This window comes from Panthera onca, chromosome D1, assembly GCF_046562875.1.
Source record: "Panthera onca isolate mPanOnc1 chromosome D1, mPanOnc1 haplotype 2, whole genome shotgun sequence".
NCBI classification, from domain to species: Eukaryota; Metazoa; Chordata; class Mammalia; order Carnivora; family Felidae; genus Panthera; species Panthera onca.
Genome location: NC_138348.1, coordinates 48,020,554 through 48,037,788, shown reverse-complemented (window position 1 = coordinate 48,037,788; position 17,235 = coordinate 48,020,554). Strand labels below are relative to the sequence as shown.

Sequence of the window (17,235 nt, the reverse complement as noted above, 5' to 3'; positions counted from 1 at the left end):
GTTAAGTGTGTCACACATTCACTTCTGAGAGTCCACGTCAGATGAGTCCAGAAAAAGTGATTATTAGATTTGATAATATGGAGGTCAAGAGGAGCTTTAGTGAAATGATAGGAGCCAAAGACAGATTGAAATGATGAGAAAGAGGAAGATCTAGACACAATAATTTGATTGGAAAGGAGAGTAAAGGAGTGTGTTGTGACGATACATAGCTGAAGAAGTGGGTCAAGGGATGAAAGCACATTTGAATTTGGATATAAATGTTCCAGTCGAAGGGATGAGAGAAAGGGGATGACCAAAGGAACAAATTATTTGAAAAAAGAGGTAGGAAAGACCTACCTTAGAAAGGTAGATAAACTCTCCTCCAAAGGGAGGAAAGAGATGAAGATGCTGGGCTGGGGATCTGGTGAAGGAAGAGAGGAGGGCTCCTATCTAATAGCTTAAATTTTCTCTATAAAATGTAAGTAAGACAAGGTCATATGCTGAGAGTGAGTGGCAGAGAGGCCTAAGAACATTTGAGAAGAGAGGAGAAGGTATGAATGAGTCATGTGAGAAGGAGGAAAACAAATATGCTAGAAAATCATAGTAGGATGGCTGGCAGTGCTAGGAGTCCATTTGAAGTATGGGAGCATGAGTTTAAAGGAAGTATCCTGATGGCCATGCCTCCCCTATAAATCCTGCAGCCCACCTACATGTCTGAAATCCCAATGGGAGTCATGTCTTGGAGGAGCCCTCAAACAAGACAAAACAGTGAGCTGAGCTTTTCAGCCAGGACTCTGAAAGACCGCAGCTGCTATCTGCCCGCACCTCTCAGATAGGCTTTACGAGTGAGCCTTATATTTTCTCATTCTTGGCATCAGTTTCCCACCTCATAGTTTTCCTCAGACCTTGTAAAATTTACATTTCATCAGGATGGAAACCAAAACCCATTGTGAACAAGAAAGATAACACTCTAAAAATATCAGCTATTCATAACATTTCTCCTTTTGCAAATTACATTATCCACTCCCTTCCATGTGACCTTTGCCTAATGTGCAGTTTCCTATTTGTGCAAATGATTGGAACAGAGAAGAAAAACATAGTTACAGCCAAGGGCAGGGAAAGCAATTCTTTTATGAAATATATTTATATGTTAGAAATGAAATAGCGATATCAGGCTTTTAATTTCTTTTACCTGCTGACAACCTAAGAGGTTAGTGACAAACATGCATGAAGGAGGATAGTGGAGTGTAGAGGAAAAGAACCTACATGAGGCAAACATGGGTTCAAATTCCAGCTCCAATATATGCAAATTCTTAACTCTACTGAACTTTAGATTCTTCAACTGTAAAATGAGGATAATATTATATGTACCTGATGATAGTAGGATAGGAATTAGTGAAGAAATGAAAGGGGGCACCTGGCTTAGTGAATTAAGTGTCTGACTCTTGGTTTTGGCTCAGGTCATGATCTCACCACTCATGAGTTCAGGCCCTGCATTGGACTCTACACTGACACTGTGGAGCCTGCTTGGGATTCCCTCTCCCTCTCTCTCTGCCCTTCCCCCACTCACTCTGTCTCTCTGTCTCAAAAATAAATAAACATTAAAAAAAAAAGAAATATAAGTAAATTTTTTGGAATATGTTACTCAACTGATATTTATTATCATCATCATCATCATCATCATCATCATCATCACAATTAGTTATGTAACAAATTTATTGGTAAATTTTGGGAGCAATCTGAGGTTCTTTCAAACCTGATCCATAAAAATATCCAAGCTGATAAATAACCAGGTGATTATTTACATCTTTAATGGAGAGCTTGATTTATATTACTCTGACATTTCAGAATCAAAGGAGTTCAAACTTTCACTGTCCTCAGGTCACTGCTCTCTGGAGACTAAATCTTTTCCCTGGTAGATCCGGGAAACCCATTTCAGTGACCCTTTAAACATATGGGTCTTCTGTCCAGAGTTCAACTGACCCAGGTTGAGTTGATGTTTAGTTCTTAACATGTTTTTACATACATCCTCTCACTTGACCCTCTCAATGATAAGAGCTAACATTTATCTTATGTATCAGGCTCTGTGGTAAGATTTCACTTAAGATTCATGAATGACCCATGAGATAGGTAATACTATGGTTCTCAGTTTGACAGGTGAGGAAACCAAGGCTCAGAGAGGTTAAATCACCAGCCCAAGATTACACAACCAGTGTGTGGTAAAGCTTGAATTTGACCCTGTGCAGCCTGACACCTGGCAAATGACTTGTGTAAGTTCACATTATTGGTGGTTAGTGGGCCTGGCTGGGAATCTCACTTTGGTCTTCTAAATTCATGTCAAGCTGCATTTTCCACAACTTCTTGAGCTCTCCCTTTCAATAGAAGTATTTTTCTGGGGCTCTGAGTGGTGTGTGAGGTTCCACGGTCCCTGCTGAGTGAAGCTATTCTTGCCCTTACGCTGGGCCATGGCTTAAGACACTGCCCTTCTTTTAAAGGGTGCTTGTTTAGAATGTGAGATGGGTTGGGAGAGCCTTTGTTTTAATAATGGACATTGAGTGGGAAGTAGGGGAAACACACAATATGTAAAATGTTTGTTATTATCTCTAGACTCTTAGACTGAGCTAATCATTCCTTACATATCTTCTCTAACTACCTGGAGGTTTCTTGCTGTGTATCTTTAAGACTCAGATCAAATACCGTCTCCTCTGTGGAAGCTTTGCCAGTGTTTTCACCTCTCCTGTATCTTCTGTTTAAAGGTGATCTCTCCTTTCCTCTATGTCCTCATGGTACTTCTGTTACAGCATAACTCAGAAAGAGGGCATTTTTATGTTTTATATACATGTCCGTCCTCCATATGACTGGGATCACAGGGAGAGAGACTGCACTTGAATTATAATGGTGCTTAGCATACAGTAAGTGCCTTTAAGTGTTTGTTGAGTTACACTGGCTTCACTGTGGCTTATCCAATCTGCCTATTAATCTTGTAAAATGGGCAGGTACTTTCTGTAAATGGCTATTTCCTGAGAACCCAGTGTTTGGATTGAGCCGAAGGAATCTCTATTCATGGTTGTCAACTTGGAGCTGAGCACAGCCTGTGCCCACCCTAGAGATTTCTGGGCCAAACACTCATGGATCTTGGCATCTATTCCCAGCCTGAATTCTTGCATGCTTTCTCTCTGGGATGATTCATTAAAATGAGGCTCATTGTTTTCTCATGTCCACTGGGTCAAAAATGTTTGTCATTGTGCTCAGTTCTCAGTAATGCGAGGGCCTCTTTAGTCAAAATGTATTGTTTAACTGGGAGGTATGTGGTAAACAATATTTGAAAGTGACTGCAATTCTTTCCAGTGGACAGATCTTACCTTTTTGGGTTCAGTGATGTCTCTAAGCCACTGCCATTGCCATGACCCTCTCAGACAAGCTCAGCCAGGGGAACTAAGCTAGAAGACCTTCCTTATTCCTGTTACTCAGTCCCGGATTCCTGGGGTACAATACTAGTTGATGGAGGGCCAGTTCATTCCAGAATACTGTCAGCAAAGGGGAGTTGTTTACTATACATATTTGATGTCATATAGAGCCTTTAAGCAATTTACCCTGGCTGCTTCAAAAATGTAGAAAAGTATTTATTTTAGAGATTATAGTGAATATTTCTCTGTAATATATCATTATAATGACTCTTTTTATGAAACTAATGCCATATATCATTCACATCCATGATTTTTCTAATCCCTCAGTGAACTGCTCTGTGTACACTCTCTGCTCTCACCCCACACTACTCCATGGCCAGCCAGTCATCAGGTCATTCACTGTAGCTCACAAGGCTTCTTATAAAAATAGCCTTTAAATGCATCCTGTTGTCTCCAGTCATACTGAACTTCTTTCCATTCTTCTAGTTGGAGGGTCTATTAAGAGGTTAAAAGCATGAGTTCTGCTATCTACTCAGGCAAGTGATTTCTCTGTTTCAGTTGCCACATCTGTAAAATAGGAATATTGATAGTATATCTACCTCAGGGGTGTATTGTAAAGATTAAATGAGATCATTAATGTAAAGCAACTAGAATAGGACTTGGCATAAAGTAAGCATGCTGTAAATAATAATAGTGATTATCACCACCATCATTATTATAATTCCTTGACTACTCCATTTCTTGCCTCAGAGCCTGGAACATTGTTAAATTCCAGTTCACTTGGTTAAACTACATAGCCTTCAGGTTTAAAGGCTTTTACTTTATTTTTTTAATTAATTAATTTATTTATTTATTTTTAAATTTTTAATTAAATTTGTTTTTTAATTTACATCCAAGTTAGTTAGCATATAGTGCAACAATGATTTCAGGAGCAGATTCCTTAGTGCTCCTTACTCATTTAGCCCACCCCCCCTCCCACACCCCCTCCTGTAACTCTCTGTTTGTTCTCCATATTTATGAGTCTCTTCTGTTTTGTCCCCCTCGCTGTTTTTATGTTATTTTTGCTTCCCTTCCCTTGTGTTCATCCGATCTGTGTCTTAGAGTCCTCATATGAGTGAAGTCATATGATATTTGTCTTTCTCTGACTGACCAATTTTGCTTAGCATAATACCCTCTGGTTCCATCCACATAGTTGTGAATAGCAAGATTTCATTCTTTTTGATTGCCGAGTAACACTCCATTGTATATATATACCACATCTTCTTTATCCATTCATCCATTAATGGACATTTGGGCTTTTTCCATACTTTGGCTATTATTGATAGTGCTGCTATAAACATTGGGGTGCATGTGCCCCTTTGAAACAAAAGGCCTTCACTTTAAAAGTACATTCCTAGAGGAAACATTTTCTGAGGCTCACCTCCCCCCACCTATAGGAAATCTGGGTTAAGGCACTCATTGTGTGTTGTTGCCTTAGCAACCTGTACTTCCTTATGGTATCACATTGTATTATACTGGGCTGTTTCCCATATGCCTTTCCCGTTAGACTGTGAGCTTCTGAGTGCATTCTAGATGCTTAGACCTTGGTGATTAATTGTTGAGGATGACAGAATAAAAGTCTATGAATAAATAGCTCTTCCTACTTGGGGAACTCATTGTGAGCTTTATTCTGTTTTCTGTTTTAATCTTTAAGATTAACTTTAAATATTGCTCTCTATATCTTCCTCTAATTCCACAGGTCTCTAGACTTTTGTTGAGTGAAGAACAATTTACTATGAGGTGACCTACAAAAACAACACTCAGAATTCTCTCAAATCACATTGCTCAGTGCAATCAGCTCTCAGATATTTGCTTGAGAAGCAGCCACAGGTAATTTCATCTTATCATTTTTCACATGCTTAGTCACTTCCCTTCCTGCTTAGTTAGTTACTATATACTTAGGGAAATGTGAAATCACTTTAAATCAAGCTCATTGTAACAATCTAGAAAACAATGTATATTAACTTATAATGTATTTTTTTTCTCTTTAACACTATGGAGAAGGTAGCTAGAATTGACTGTACTTGTGTTAGAATAGAAGATATGAACTTATTTTCAGTCACAGATTGCCTCATTGTTAGCCTGTTGGCAATCTATTAATGTTTCTAGTTTCATGAATTCAGATGGAAACCACTTAGCACCTTTTATAAATCTAGAGCAGAAAAGCTATTGTTAGTCTTGAATCCCTCCTCTTTGAATATGTCCTCCCCTTTTTGCAGCCATCCTTATAGGCTGGGTATATCCCCAATAGCCACAGCATGGGTAATATATCATGGTGGTCTCTTTGGATAGAAAAGGGTGAACTGTAGATACCTTCCTGAGCTTATTGCTTGACTTGTCTCTATCCTCACCCTTGGAATGGTGATGCCACTACTGATCCCCATCCTGTTGTCATTTCTGATTTGGGGCTGATGCTTTGCTGTCCTTAATTTCCATCTCACTTTCTCCTACCAAGGATAGCTCAGATTCTTGATGATCCCCACTGCCTCAGACCAAAGCTCTCAGCTGGCCTGAGCAATAGTTCTACAGAGTCCAGGTCCTGATCCATCATGATTAAAGTCTGTTTCAAAGAGTTAGGACATAGATCTTTTGCCTTGGTTGATTCTGTAGGCTAAGAATGGAGAGCCTTATTGGTGGCTCTTCTGGAGAAGGGGTTTGTGTATCCAAAGGCAGGATTGGAAGGGAGAATTTTAGTGTGCTTTTCACTCAGGGAATCAAGTGACCATTTTGGGAGAGATTCAGAGATCATGGAGTAGACATTATGACTCTACGGACTTGATAAGTTTCTGTAACCTTGGTTACTTCCACATGGTTGTTAGTTTGTCACCCCTTTTTAATTTCTTTGTAATTATCAAGAAGCCAAGGAAACAAAGAAAGAAACAAAAGTACCCTATGCAACATGAAGGAACGGTAAGCTTATACAGGGTGAGGTATCAAAGTGAGGAGTTCCTAGACAAACTTCAAGACTAAACTGGGATGAGTCATTATGGAGTGATAGGTTGGTGGTTGCATATACTGAGAGGTGAGAAGAATACACTGATTCTGGGAGTGGGGAGCTTGGGAGGTTATCTATAATGAAAAGGGGCCCAACATAGACTTTCCTTGCCAAGTCAAGCAAAACTATTCTAACAGCAATGAAAAATGAAGGACTAAACCTGTCTTAAGGCAAAGAAGAAGGAAGAATAAAGGTGTATGTTCTACCAAGTGAGAAAAGACACGAGGGAAAATTCTGAGAGGTGACAGCTGTGATCCAGATGTTTTCTAGCAAGCAAATGAAATAATTTGAAAAGCAAGTTATAAACTCTTCTGAGTGTGTAGAAACAGCCTGCCTTGCTCTGGCTGAGGATGAAAAGACCTGAAAATTGCATAGATGCCTAGAAAAATTAAGCAGAGCAGACACTATTCATTGCCAATCCAGAACTCACTCTCCTATCTGCTTCCTAACAGCCATGTGATTTTGCTCAGGAATTTACTGTTCTTCACAGAGCCATCTTGCTTCATGGGAAACTGACCCTCTGTCCCCATCTCCAGGGCACCATTTAAGCCCATGATGACAATCCCATTCCCAAAGCCTGTGTTTAGTTTAGGAAGGAACCATGTTCCAAATTTACTAAGGAAGACTTTAAAAATGTTTCTGGGTTTGTCCATAAAAAAGAAGCATGAGAAGAGATAGTCCTGTTATTCTTTTCATGTCTGGATGGAATACCTGAAAATAGTAGCCATTTGCCACAAGCCTGCTGATGAAGTCAACATACAAAGTGAGCAGAAGCAAGGAAATTGTAGAGGCCGAGCTGGGGCCCTGCTGTACTACACCTGGAAATGATCTACCTCTGGACTTAACTTTTTAAGCCTCTTTGAGTTGGGACTTTCTTGTATCCGTAGCCCAAAGAATTCTAACCAACAGAGAAGGTTTCCATCTCCTCTGGGCTCTTCTGAGATCGAGATACACTTGGACTCAGCTATAGCATGTTCCTGGTCCAGATTGCAAACTGACTCTGAAATCTTTGTGAGTCTCAGAGTCCCACTCAGTTCCCTTAGAACTTAATTTGCTTTCCATCACTTTTTAAGAGTAAAGTATGGGAGGAAAGGTGAGTTAGGGAAAATTTCCTCAGAGATCCCCAAAGTTAAGAGGAAAATCAACAAACTTACTTTTCCAAAAGTGCAGGCAGTGCTGAGGTGGCAGGTAGGTTGCCTTTCCCATTGGGTGATTCTGACTGAATGAAAAATAGGAGACAGGCAATTGAAGATCAGCTAGGAAGGAAGAAGCCAGAGCTGCTAGGTCTCTGATAATGCTGGGAAGGGGTTGCTGCCGTCCCACCTCTTCCCCTGCTTTCTAATCTGCATCAAGCCCAACCATTGGGGGCTCCATTCCTTAGTGCCCCTTGAGGCCCATGCAATATGCACCTTTTACTTCCCCTCTTCCAAGTTTTCATGAGTGAAGAATTTACATCTTGAGGCTCCCTTCTGGAGGGGAGCCATCCAGTTCTTAGACGGTTGTTTACTGACTTGGACTGAATATCAGCAGGTCTCCTACCAAACACAGGCCCATCACTGCCCTGGAGATGTAGCTCCAAGCACAACCCTCAGGAGATCCCTGTCATTCCTAAAACCCCAAGCCATCAGAAATGTCTTTATAATAAATTCCATAGGACTACCACATTGTTTTGTTGTAATGGATTTGGGTTAAGAAATGGTTTTCAAATCTGGCTGCACCTTAGAATCACCTGGGGAGATTTTTTTTAAAGTACTGATCCAATTCAGAATCTTGGGGTGAGGCCTGGGCAATGTTTTAGAAGTACCTTCTGTGATTTTAACACATATCCCTGGTTGCCAACTTTTAGCCTAAAGGAATACACAGTTGACCTTTAAAAAACACGGGTTTGAACTACTCAGGCCCACTTACACAGATTTTTTTTTTTCTATAGATACAGTACAGTACTATAAATGTGTTTTCTCTTCCTTATGATTTTCTTAACATTTTCTTTTCTCTAGCTCACTTTGTTATAAGAATACAGTATATAATACATATAACGTGCAAAATATGTGTTAATTGACTTTTATGTTATTGGTAATTATGGCTTCGGATCATCAGTAGTTTTGTGGGGATCAAAAGTTATATGCGGGTTTTATATGCATATAAAAGTTATATGCATGGGGGTGGGTGTCCCTAACCCCTGCATTTTTCAAGGGTCAACTGTATATTTAGAAAACATATTCTTACATTTAGTATAGTACCAGAAATAGGTCTATTAAACACACTGGCCCTCCCTAAGCTCCTTTAAAAAAAATTTTTTTTAGGTTGCTTTGTTTTAATGGGTGATTTGGGAGTTTAGGTTAGTTTCACAGATGATTGAAAAAGAGGTGAAAGAAGCTACTGCTACCTATTGGCTCAAAAGAGCTCGAATCTATTTTATCTATTGCTTACACAGATTGTTTCCTTATAGAGTAGTGCTAGGCATGGACACAGAATAGAGAAGCAACTGAAGAAAGAATTAGAAGAGTTTGACATAATATTAGCCAGATCCACAAAAGCCTGGGATGTAGAAAATAATTTGTTATATAGGAACTGTGTATGTTTAAAACAACTGAAATGAATTTTTTCCTGATTAGTAGCAATATATTCTTATTATAGAGGTATAAAAAGGCATTGAGAAGAAAATAAAAATCACTTGTGGTTTTATCATTGCCCAGAGATAACAAGTATTAATAGTCTTACAGAATTCACTATCTCTACACATAGAAAATATACTTCTTTAAAAAACCCCTACAAAACAGAATTGTACTGTATATACTGTTTTTAAATTCCTTTTTATTAATAATAAATTATGGACATTTTTCATGTCATTTTTGACTGCATAGGAACCCCTTTTAGGGCCAAGTATATTTAATCAATCTCTTATTAAATGGGCATTCCAGTAGTTTCATTTCTTTTTTTTATATTAAATATAATTTGTCAAATTGGTTTCCATGCAACACCCAGTGCTCACCCCAACAGATGCCTCAATGCCCGTCACCCACTTTCTCCTCTCCCCCACCCCCCTTCAACCCTCAGTTTGTTCTCAGTATTTAAGAGTCTCTTATGGTTTGCCTCCTTCCCTCCCTCTCTGTAACTTTTTTTTTTTTGCCCCTTCCCCTCAGTAGTTTCATTTCTTAATGCTGCAAAGAATTGATGTAGGATAACATTGGGTTTAAGAACTCAGACCCTGGAATTAGAAAGCCTAGGGTTAAAAGCTCAGCTCTAACACTTATTACACAATGAAACCTTCAGGTATTTAAACCCATTGCAGAATGGAAGAAAAACATCATGCCCACTTTAGAGGATTGTGGCTTAAACATGGAAAGAAATATGATTTACAAAGAATACTCTTTGAGCTGCCAGCATCTTGCTCAAGGATACCGAGTCTTCTACTCAGGGCAGTGGAAGACATGGGACGTGGTCTATATTGAGCTTTTTAGCCCATACTCTAGAATCTGTGCTGGGAATTTCCTCTCCTTTTTGATCCTGCTGCCACGTAGGCCACTCCCCATAGTAGTGACCCTGAGGGAGAGGTTAAAGAGGGTTGGGAGGCAGGCATCATTATACTCACCAGGGCTGGTAAGGAGGGGATGGGTGATGAGCTGGAAGATTGGCCAGGCATGTTCAGGGCATTAAACTTGGGAACCACTGCAACACTGACCCTCCGACGAGGCATGTTCTGTGGGAAGAGAAGTGACCAGGCCCACTGTCATGGAGGGAACAGCATCCACAGTTCAAAAGGCCTGGAAAATTCCTACTAGTTCCTAATGCTGTAATTACATTCACTGGACATTTGGCTTTGGGGTGGTGATGGTGTTGGGGCTTGGTGTGGAAAGAGTGGCCAAAGTTGACCCAAGTTTTCTGTTAGTGGTGAGTGATTTCTCAACATGTTCTTATTTTACATTATATCCTGAAGAAATGGAAAAGAAATGACCCCCAGTCTGGATAACATCCCGGATAGTGTATGAAAAGTCTAGGAATACCAAGGTTTATGCATCATTTCGTATTCATTTGGGGGATGGTACAGTCAGAGAAACCATGAGCAAGAGAAGTTGAAGGATGAACTAGCAAGTGTGGTAAGCTGAATTAGAGACCCTGTCCAGAGGTTCTCTGGCACCTGTAGATCCAAGCATGAATGACTTTCTGGGTGACTGTGGCAACGTCTCTTGTAATCCCCTTGGGAGCCCTGGTATTCCTTGAACATGCATACCTTTCCCAGTGTGAGGGACATGGACCGCGCTGTTCGAGGGACCCCATCTTCTGCAGCAAGAGGGAACAGAGAAGAGAAGTCAGGTAAGTCTTCAGAGTAGGCTCCAGCAGAAAATGGGTAGCCAGAAACTAAGCTGAGATATCAGTTTGTCAGAACTGTCCCTCAAGGAATAGTTTAAGAGCCTAAGTGATGGGAACACTGAGTTTGACACTACCCCCTGAGACAATTATCTGTAGAGTGGGACTTTTCTGGACAGAATTTTTATCCTAACTCCTCTGGGCACTATGAGAAGCCCATCTTGGACCCCTGATATCCACCTGACACCGCTGCACAGTCTCTGGTAATGCCCTGATGAGTATGTGAAAAACTACTCACAGTGATACCAAGGCTTTTGGGTTATTTCTTGCTCATTTAAGGGACATGCAGTCAGTGAAATTATGAGCAGGGAAGGTGTGCTATCAGTAAATAATGGAAAATTGTTGACAAAGTGGTTTTAATAAGTCATCTATAAAAAATTTGGAAGGAAACCAGCACCCTGTATTTTCATCTCCTTAGTACATATATTAAATGATATATTTTATATAAAATGTTTTCTACCACATCTGGATAATACTGCCACCAGAAAACACTAATATGTGCAGAGAAATGTTTTTGAAAGCTCAATTCAGTGTCAGTTTGACCAATATTATCTAGCTTGTATATCTGTTTGTCCCTCATATCCATGTATTTTAGGTATGTCTCTTAAAAAGCACATTTCCCCCCTTGTTTTTCTATTTACCTCACTTCATTAATTTTTTTTTTTTTACTTACCACCCCTTCCAACCTGCACATTGGTGTAGAAGTTATGCATTTTAGTTCTAATCTTTAATGTACCCACTTAAATTTGTAACATATTATGTGACTTTATATTTATTTATTTATTTATTTATTTATTTATTTATTTATGAGAGAGTACAAGCAGGGGAGAGGGGCAGAGGGAGAGAGAAAGAGAATCTTAAGCAGACTCGATGCATAGCACAGAGCCTGATGAGGGGCTCAATCCCATGACCCTGAGCTCATGACCTGAGCCAAAATCAAGACTCAGATGCATCACTGACTGAGCCACCCAGGCGCCCTCATATTACATGACTTTAAATTTTTAAATTAACCATGATTTCTATTCTTTTCCTAATTAGACCTTAAAACAATAACTCCCTCAAATTTCAAATTATGTTGCTTTTCAGTAGTTTTGTTTACTTTGTTTTTGTAATCCCATATTGTTATGATTATTGTTTTCAATACTGAATGCTTGTTTAGATTTACCCTTTTACAATTTACATTTGTCTGATTTACAAATGTCTGATCACCATTACCTCTTGCATCCTCCTCCTTTCTTTTGATCTCGATTTTATTCTTTCCTAAACACACCCTTTAGTTATTCTTTTGACAAGGGTCTGTAATAGGTAAACTTTCTGAGTTGTTGTCTCAAAATATCTTCACCAGGACTGTAGGCTTGCATCATAGTTTAGCTGGCCCTGTTTTCTCTAGGTGGACAGTTGTTTCTCTCAGCTCCTTGAAGACTTTTACTTCATTGTCTTTTGGTACCACCATTGCTATTCAGAATTATCTGTCTTTTGTAAATCCTCTGTCTTCTCTCTCTGGTTACTTTTAAAATTTTTACTTCATCTTCTATGTGTTTTTATCTCTTCTGCTTGGAATTCACTGTGCTTTCTTAATCCAATGGTTCATGTCTTTCTTTAGTTCCAAAAAACTCTCAGATTCTGGAAAACCTTTTTGCATACTTTCTCTCTCCCATTCTCCTCTTGTGGATCTGCTAATAAACGTATTTGGAACTTTCTCATTTTATACTCTGTATCCCATATTTTATAATATCTTATAACATTTCTTTAGTATTTTTAAAAGGAAATGTAAGTTTATTGAATATACCACAAAGGAGTTGTGGACAGGACAACAGAGGAGAGGCTGTCTGCCTTCTTTTATATTTTTGATTAATTTATCCCTCTGAACTGCACTTGGGTAACTTCTTCAAATCTATCTTCAGTTAACTAATCTTTGTCCTCAACTGTGCCCAGTCTGATTTAAATGTTGTACCAATAAACTAGGTTATGCTACCATAATAAACAACCCCAAAGTCTTAGTGGCTTATAACAATAAAAATTTATTTGTTTATGTTCATTTGCTTCTGAGTTGGCAGAAGGCTCTGCTCTGCATTTCCTCACTCTGCATTTCCTCAGACTAACGGAGCTTCTACTATTCTGGAGCAGTGATGGTTGTCATGTGAGGAAGAAGAAATATAAGGCAAATTACACACTAGTTTCTTAAAGACCTCAGCTCAAAGGTGACATATATCCTTCTGCTCACATTTTATTTGCCAAATCACACACCATTCACCTAACATGGCATCACCTAACTTGGGAGAAGTGTGCCCGAAAGGAGAAGATCTAGAATCTCCACTATAGTAACTACCTCCACTATAGTACCTACTATACCTAATATACTGAGTTTTTAATTTCCATTCCTCATATCCTCATTTCTAGGAGTTCTTTCCTTTTTTATTTTTATTATTTTATTCTTTTTTGATAATTTTAGTTTATTCTCATGTTTTTTATTCATTCTTTGATGCCTCTAATAATTTTAAACATATCTTTTAAAAATTATCAGGTTGTTTTATTTTCTGCAATCCTTAGGATATAATCCTGTTGTTTAGTGGATGATTCTTGTTCAAGGTGGATTGTTTTCTTATGTATTTTATAATTCTATACTGTAAAATAATCTTCAGTGAGATTTCAGTGAGCAGAATCTTGTGTGTCCTGCGTGAAGGGTGTGCCTCTCCAGGGTGGCTTTATGTTTGTTTCTGACAGAGTCCCTACAGGCATCATTGTGATGTTCTTTTCAGATTCTCTGCATATTGCATCACAACTTCTGTCATGGCATACACTTTTCCTACGAGAAAGGAGAAAGTATTTTTTCCTACTACAGGGTGAAACAGACTTCCTTGATTTGTGTCTCTGCTGTTTGAGGAGTGTTTTTTTCTTGTTCAAGTTCTGTCTAAAGATGCAGTCTTGCAAAATCTTAACTTTCTGTAGGAGTCTCATAGTCAACTCTCAGTCATGGGTGTCCAAGACCTCATCTCAGATTGCATGCAAGTGCAAAAGCCCAGCACTGAGATGATTGAAGCTGACTCTTGTACCCAAGGAAGCTGCAGGTTTCAGTTCTCTTTTCTTTTCTTGTATCTGAGTATTTCAATTTCTTTTCCTGTGGATTCAGCTATTCTTTTAAACTAATGTTTGCTTTATTTTATCTAGCAGAAACATCTAAGCACTTGTGGTCAAGGAGTTTCAAGTTTTTCAGTCAGCCAAAATAGCAGAACCAGAAAATATTTTTTATATATTGAAGCATTCATACAAATTAACCAAATACTAATCTTACAAGTAGGCAAAAGATATAATTAGAGAATTTACAAAAGTAGAAATACAAATGTCCAAAAAACATTTGAAAAGGCCAAAAATACAAATTCAAACTATGAGATGAGATATAATCTTGACCCATCAAAGTCAAAAATATTTTTAAAGGAAAGGACAAGAATATCAATAGCACAATGAACTGAGCATTATTGTTACCCATTACATGGAAATATCAATGCGTTATTTGAAAAGAGTTTTCTTGAAGAGCCTTATAAAATTTGCTTTCCCCCAGGCTAGTATTTACACTTCCAGAAATCCATCTTAAGGAAATAATCCAAAATGTAGGTAATTAGTATGTTTCATATTCAGAAAAAAATAACTGATGTTATTTTTTAAATATGTAGCACCTTTCCTTAAATAAGAGATATTTTTACTTCGCTGTAGTCTTCAGAGTCTCATGCATAGACAAAGATTGCCAGTAGTCATGTAAAGGCTTAAAAACAAACATTATTAGGGAATGGCCTTAGAGTATCCAACGGACACACCTGTTAGGTGGATGCTGGCTCCTCTACACCAGCCCAGGCTGAAAAACAATGCAGTGGGAACAAATATCTGAAAAACACTTATTCACCATTTGAGATTCAGCTACCATCTCCCTTCTTACTGTAAGCACATTCTCATATCCCCAGGCTGAATGTGGGACTCTGCAATGTGCTCCCCATAGGAACTTGCTTACTGCTGTCACTGGGATGGTTCTACTGCTCTGCCTTTCCCCACAGGCTGGGAGTTCCTTTGGATCTCAGTGACTGTGTGTCCTTTATTTCTATATTTCAGTATCATGTGGGGGCACATCAAAGGTGCTCAGTAAATGTCTTTAGAATGAATGAATGGGTAACTGCTCATTCCATAAATCTTGGATAAGGCAGTTTATAGGAGACCTTGTACCTTCCAGGACAATAATGCAAGAACCCATGTATTAGGATTTCTTTGGTGGCAACTTCCCCAGCTCCTAACACTGACAGAGAGCAGTTTGCTAGAAGCCCAGATGCTTGTGGATCAGGAGTTTGCTGTCAAGATCGAAAGCAGACAGTCTGGAGCATGTGTACACTGCCTTTTGACTCTGGAAAGTGTCACTGATATTCCCCAGGAAACTTGTGAAACCTCCTGTTTATAAAGGTTTCTCCATCTGTTATACTTTCCCTCCTCCTGCTCTTGGTAACCCGGATGTTTGCATTCCACAGGGATTCCTGTCACTAAAAGGTTTGTTTTCTTCTGCTAGTCCTATCCTCATCAGCCAGAGCCCAGACCCTGACAGCTCCCAAGCAGAGATCCTCATCCAGGTCACTGTCCTCTTCGTCCTGGACTGCTGCAAGTGCCTCCTAACTTGTCTTTCTAGACATCAGTGTCTACACGCTCCTAATGTGTTGCCCACTCTGAAGTGGGAGAAATCTTCTAAAAATAGAATCTGACCATGTTATGTGGTGTAAACTCACCAGTGCCTCCTCATTGCCTTAAGGACAAAGGCCCAAATTATTAGCATGGCCTGGCATGTGGCCCTGGCCTACCAAGTCTTACCTTCAACCTGTCATCATCACACTTCAACCACATCTCTTTTGTTTCATGGTCTTCCCATCCAAACCCTACATCTTTGTATACGCTGTTTCCTCTACCCAGGAGATACCTCCCCTTCTTGCCTAGAGAACTACTATTTTTACTTTGAAACACTGCCCAGATGCTGTCCCTCTGTAAAACTTCCCTTGATTCCTTCAAGCAGAATCACCTCTGTGCTCCTATAGCAATTGTATAGAACATTTTTTTAAAAGATTATTTCTTTGAAACATGTGTGTTTCCCATGAATCTGCTATTTATCTCAGCAGTATCTCCTTTAGCCAGGCCCTCATGCCACCCCCACTGCCCAGACTCATCCCTTACCTGGACTGTTGTAATAGCAGTTTTGTGGGTTTCCCTGTATTTGGCTCTACCCCAGTAATGTAACTGCCACACTGTAATCAGAAGGAATGTTCTGAATTCCATAAATGATCATGTCATTTCCCTGACTAAAATCTATTGCTTTCTAGGATAAAGCTCAAATTCCTTAGTATGTGTTGGTCCCAAAGCACAAAGACTACAAAGTCTGAGGTCTGTCATTCTCATCAAGTAGAGTGAGCTCTTGCAGCCTGTGGGCTTCACATCAGTGGTCAACCGCTGTGGTTGTGTCAGGAGTTGCTTTGGGACTGTTCATATTTTCTGGTTCCAGGCCTCTAGGCTCACTGAAGCAGCTGCTGTGAGGCCCCCATAGGCAGCACTGGGCAGGGGCAGTGAGCCTTGCTCAACTAAAAGCATGTCCTTGGGCTGTACTAATAGATGTGATCCTGGCCTAGAGCTATCAGAGACCCACACTGCAAGGTCAAGATGAGGGCAGGAGCCCAGTTCCTTACCAGAGGGGCCGCAGCTGCGGCTTGAATTCTGATTTGCAAGTTTTTTAAACTCCATGAGCTCTGCATGGTCCTTCTCATACGTCCTCTTCAGATTCTCCACATACTGCATCATTACCTCTGTTGCCTTTGACATACGCTTTTCCTGAAGGAAAGGAGAGCATTGAGCACACAGGGAAGTTGGAGGAAAGGCTTGTTGGCACTTGCTTGCTCTGAGCTAGGCTCTGGGATGGGACAATCAAAAGGATACAGGGACCAATCTTAGGTGTAACTCTGCCCTCTAAGATTTTGCTGTCTGTGATGTGAGCTGAGAGGGGGATTTAGGCACTTGCACTCAGGGAGGACAAGAACAAGCACAGCCACAATGCCTGAGGAGATGAGAGGTGGAAAAGTCCTCTCTGCAGAGAGAGTGGGTCAGGGAGGCTTCCTGGAGGTAGAGTGAAGTGGATGTGGGGTATGGGCAGCATCTGGGCATGAAGATATAGGTAGGAGAGACAAAAAGATTCAGGCCAGTGGACTCCAAGAATAAAGGTCCAGAAGCAGAACATCACAGGGCTTGTACTTAGGTGAGGATCTATCCTTCAGACAGGAGTCTTTGAAGAGTTAAAGGGGTGCTATTAAGAATTATGCTGGGCTCAGTCAGTAGAGTATGCAACTCTCGATCTCGAGATTGTGAGTTCAAGTTCCATGTTAGGCACGGAGCCTACTTTTAAAAAAATTTAAAGAATTATGCTGGGACAGTAGG

At 39.8% G+C, this 17,235-nt stretch overlaps 1 protein-coding gene and 1 long non-coding RNA gene across 13 annotated transcripts in view; one reads left to right on the top strand and one right to left on the bottom strand.

The window, feature by feature from the left end:
• LOC132661449 (uncharacterized) overlaps nt 1-17,235 on the top strand; it is a 203,706-nt gene that overhangs the window by 58,834 nt on the left and 127,637 nt on the right. Inside the window, exon 3 of one of the 2 annotated variants that reach the window (XR_009602222.3) lies at nt 5,125-5,255. The exons of the other annotated variant lie outside the window; for it this stretch is intronic. This is a non-coding gene — a long non-coding RNA (uncharacterized LOC132661449). The remainder of the gene's footprint in view (nt 1-5,124; nt 5,256-17,235) is intronic. 2 annotated transcript variants of the gene reach the window in all.
• IRAG1 (inositol 1,4,5-triphosphate receptor associated 1) overlaps nt 1-17,235 on the bottom strand; it is a 119,727-nt gene that overhangs the window by 11,185 nt on the left and 91,307 nt on the right. For 10 of the 11 annotated variants that reach the window (XM_060605993.3, XM_060605994.3, XM_060605988.3 and 7 more), the window contains 4 exons: nt 16,494-16,635; nt 10,652-10,701; nt 10,013-10,120; nt 7,575-7,639 (listed from right to left, as the gene is read on the bottom strand). In XM_060605993.3, coding sequence (XP_060461976.1) covers nt 7,575-7,639; nt 10,013-10,120; nt 10,652-10,701; nt 16,494-16,635 — 365 coding nt within the window. The remainder of the gene's footprint in view (nt 1-7,574; nt 7,640-10,012; nt 10,121-10,651; nt 10,702-16,493; nt 16,636-17,235) is intronic. The other variant, XM_060605986.3, reaches the window with a different exon arrangement.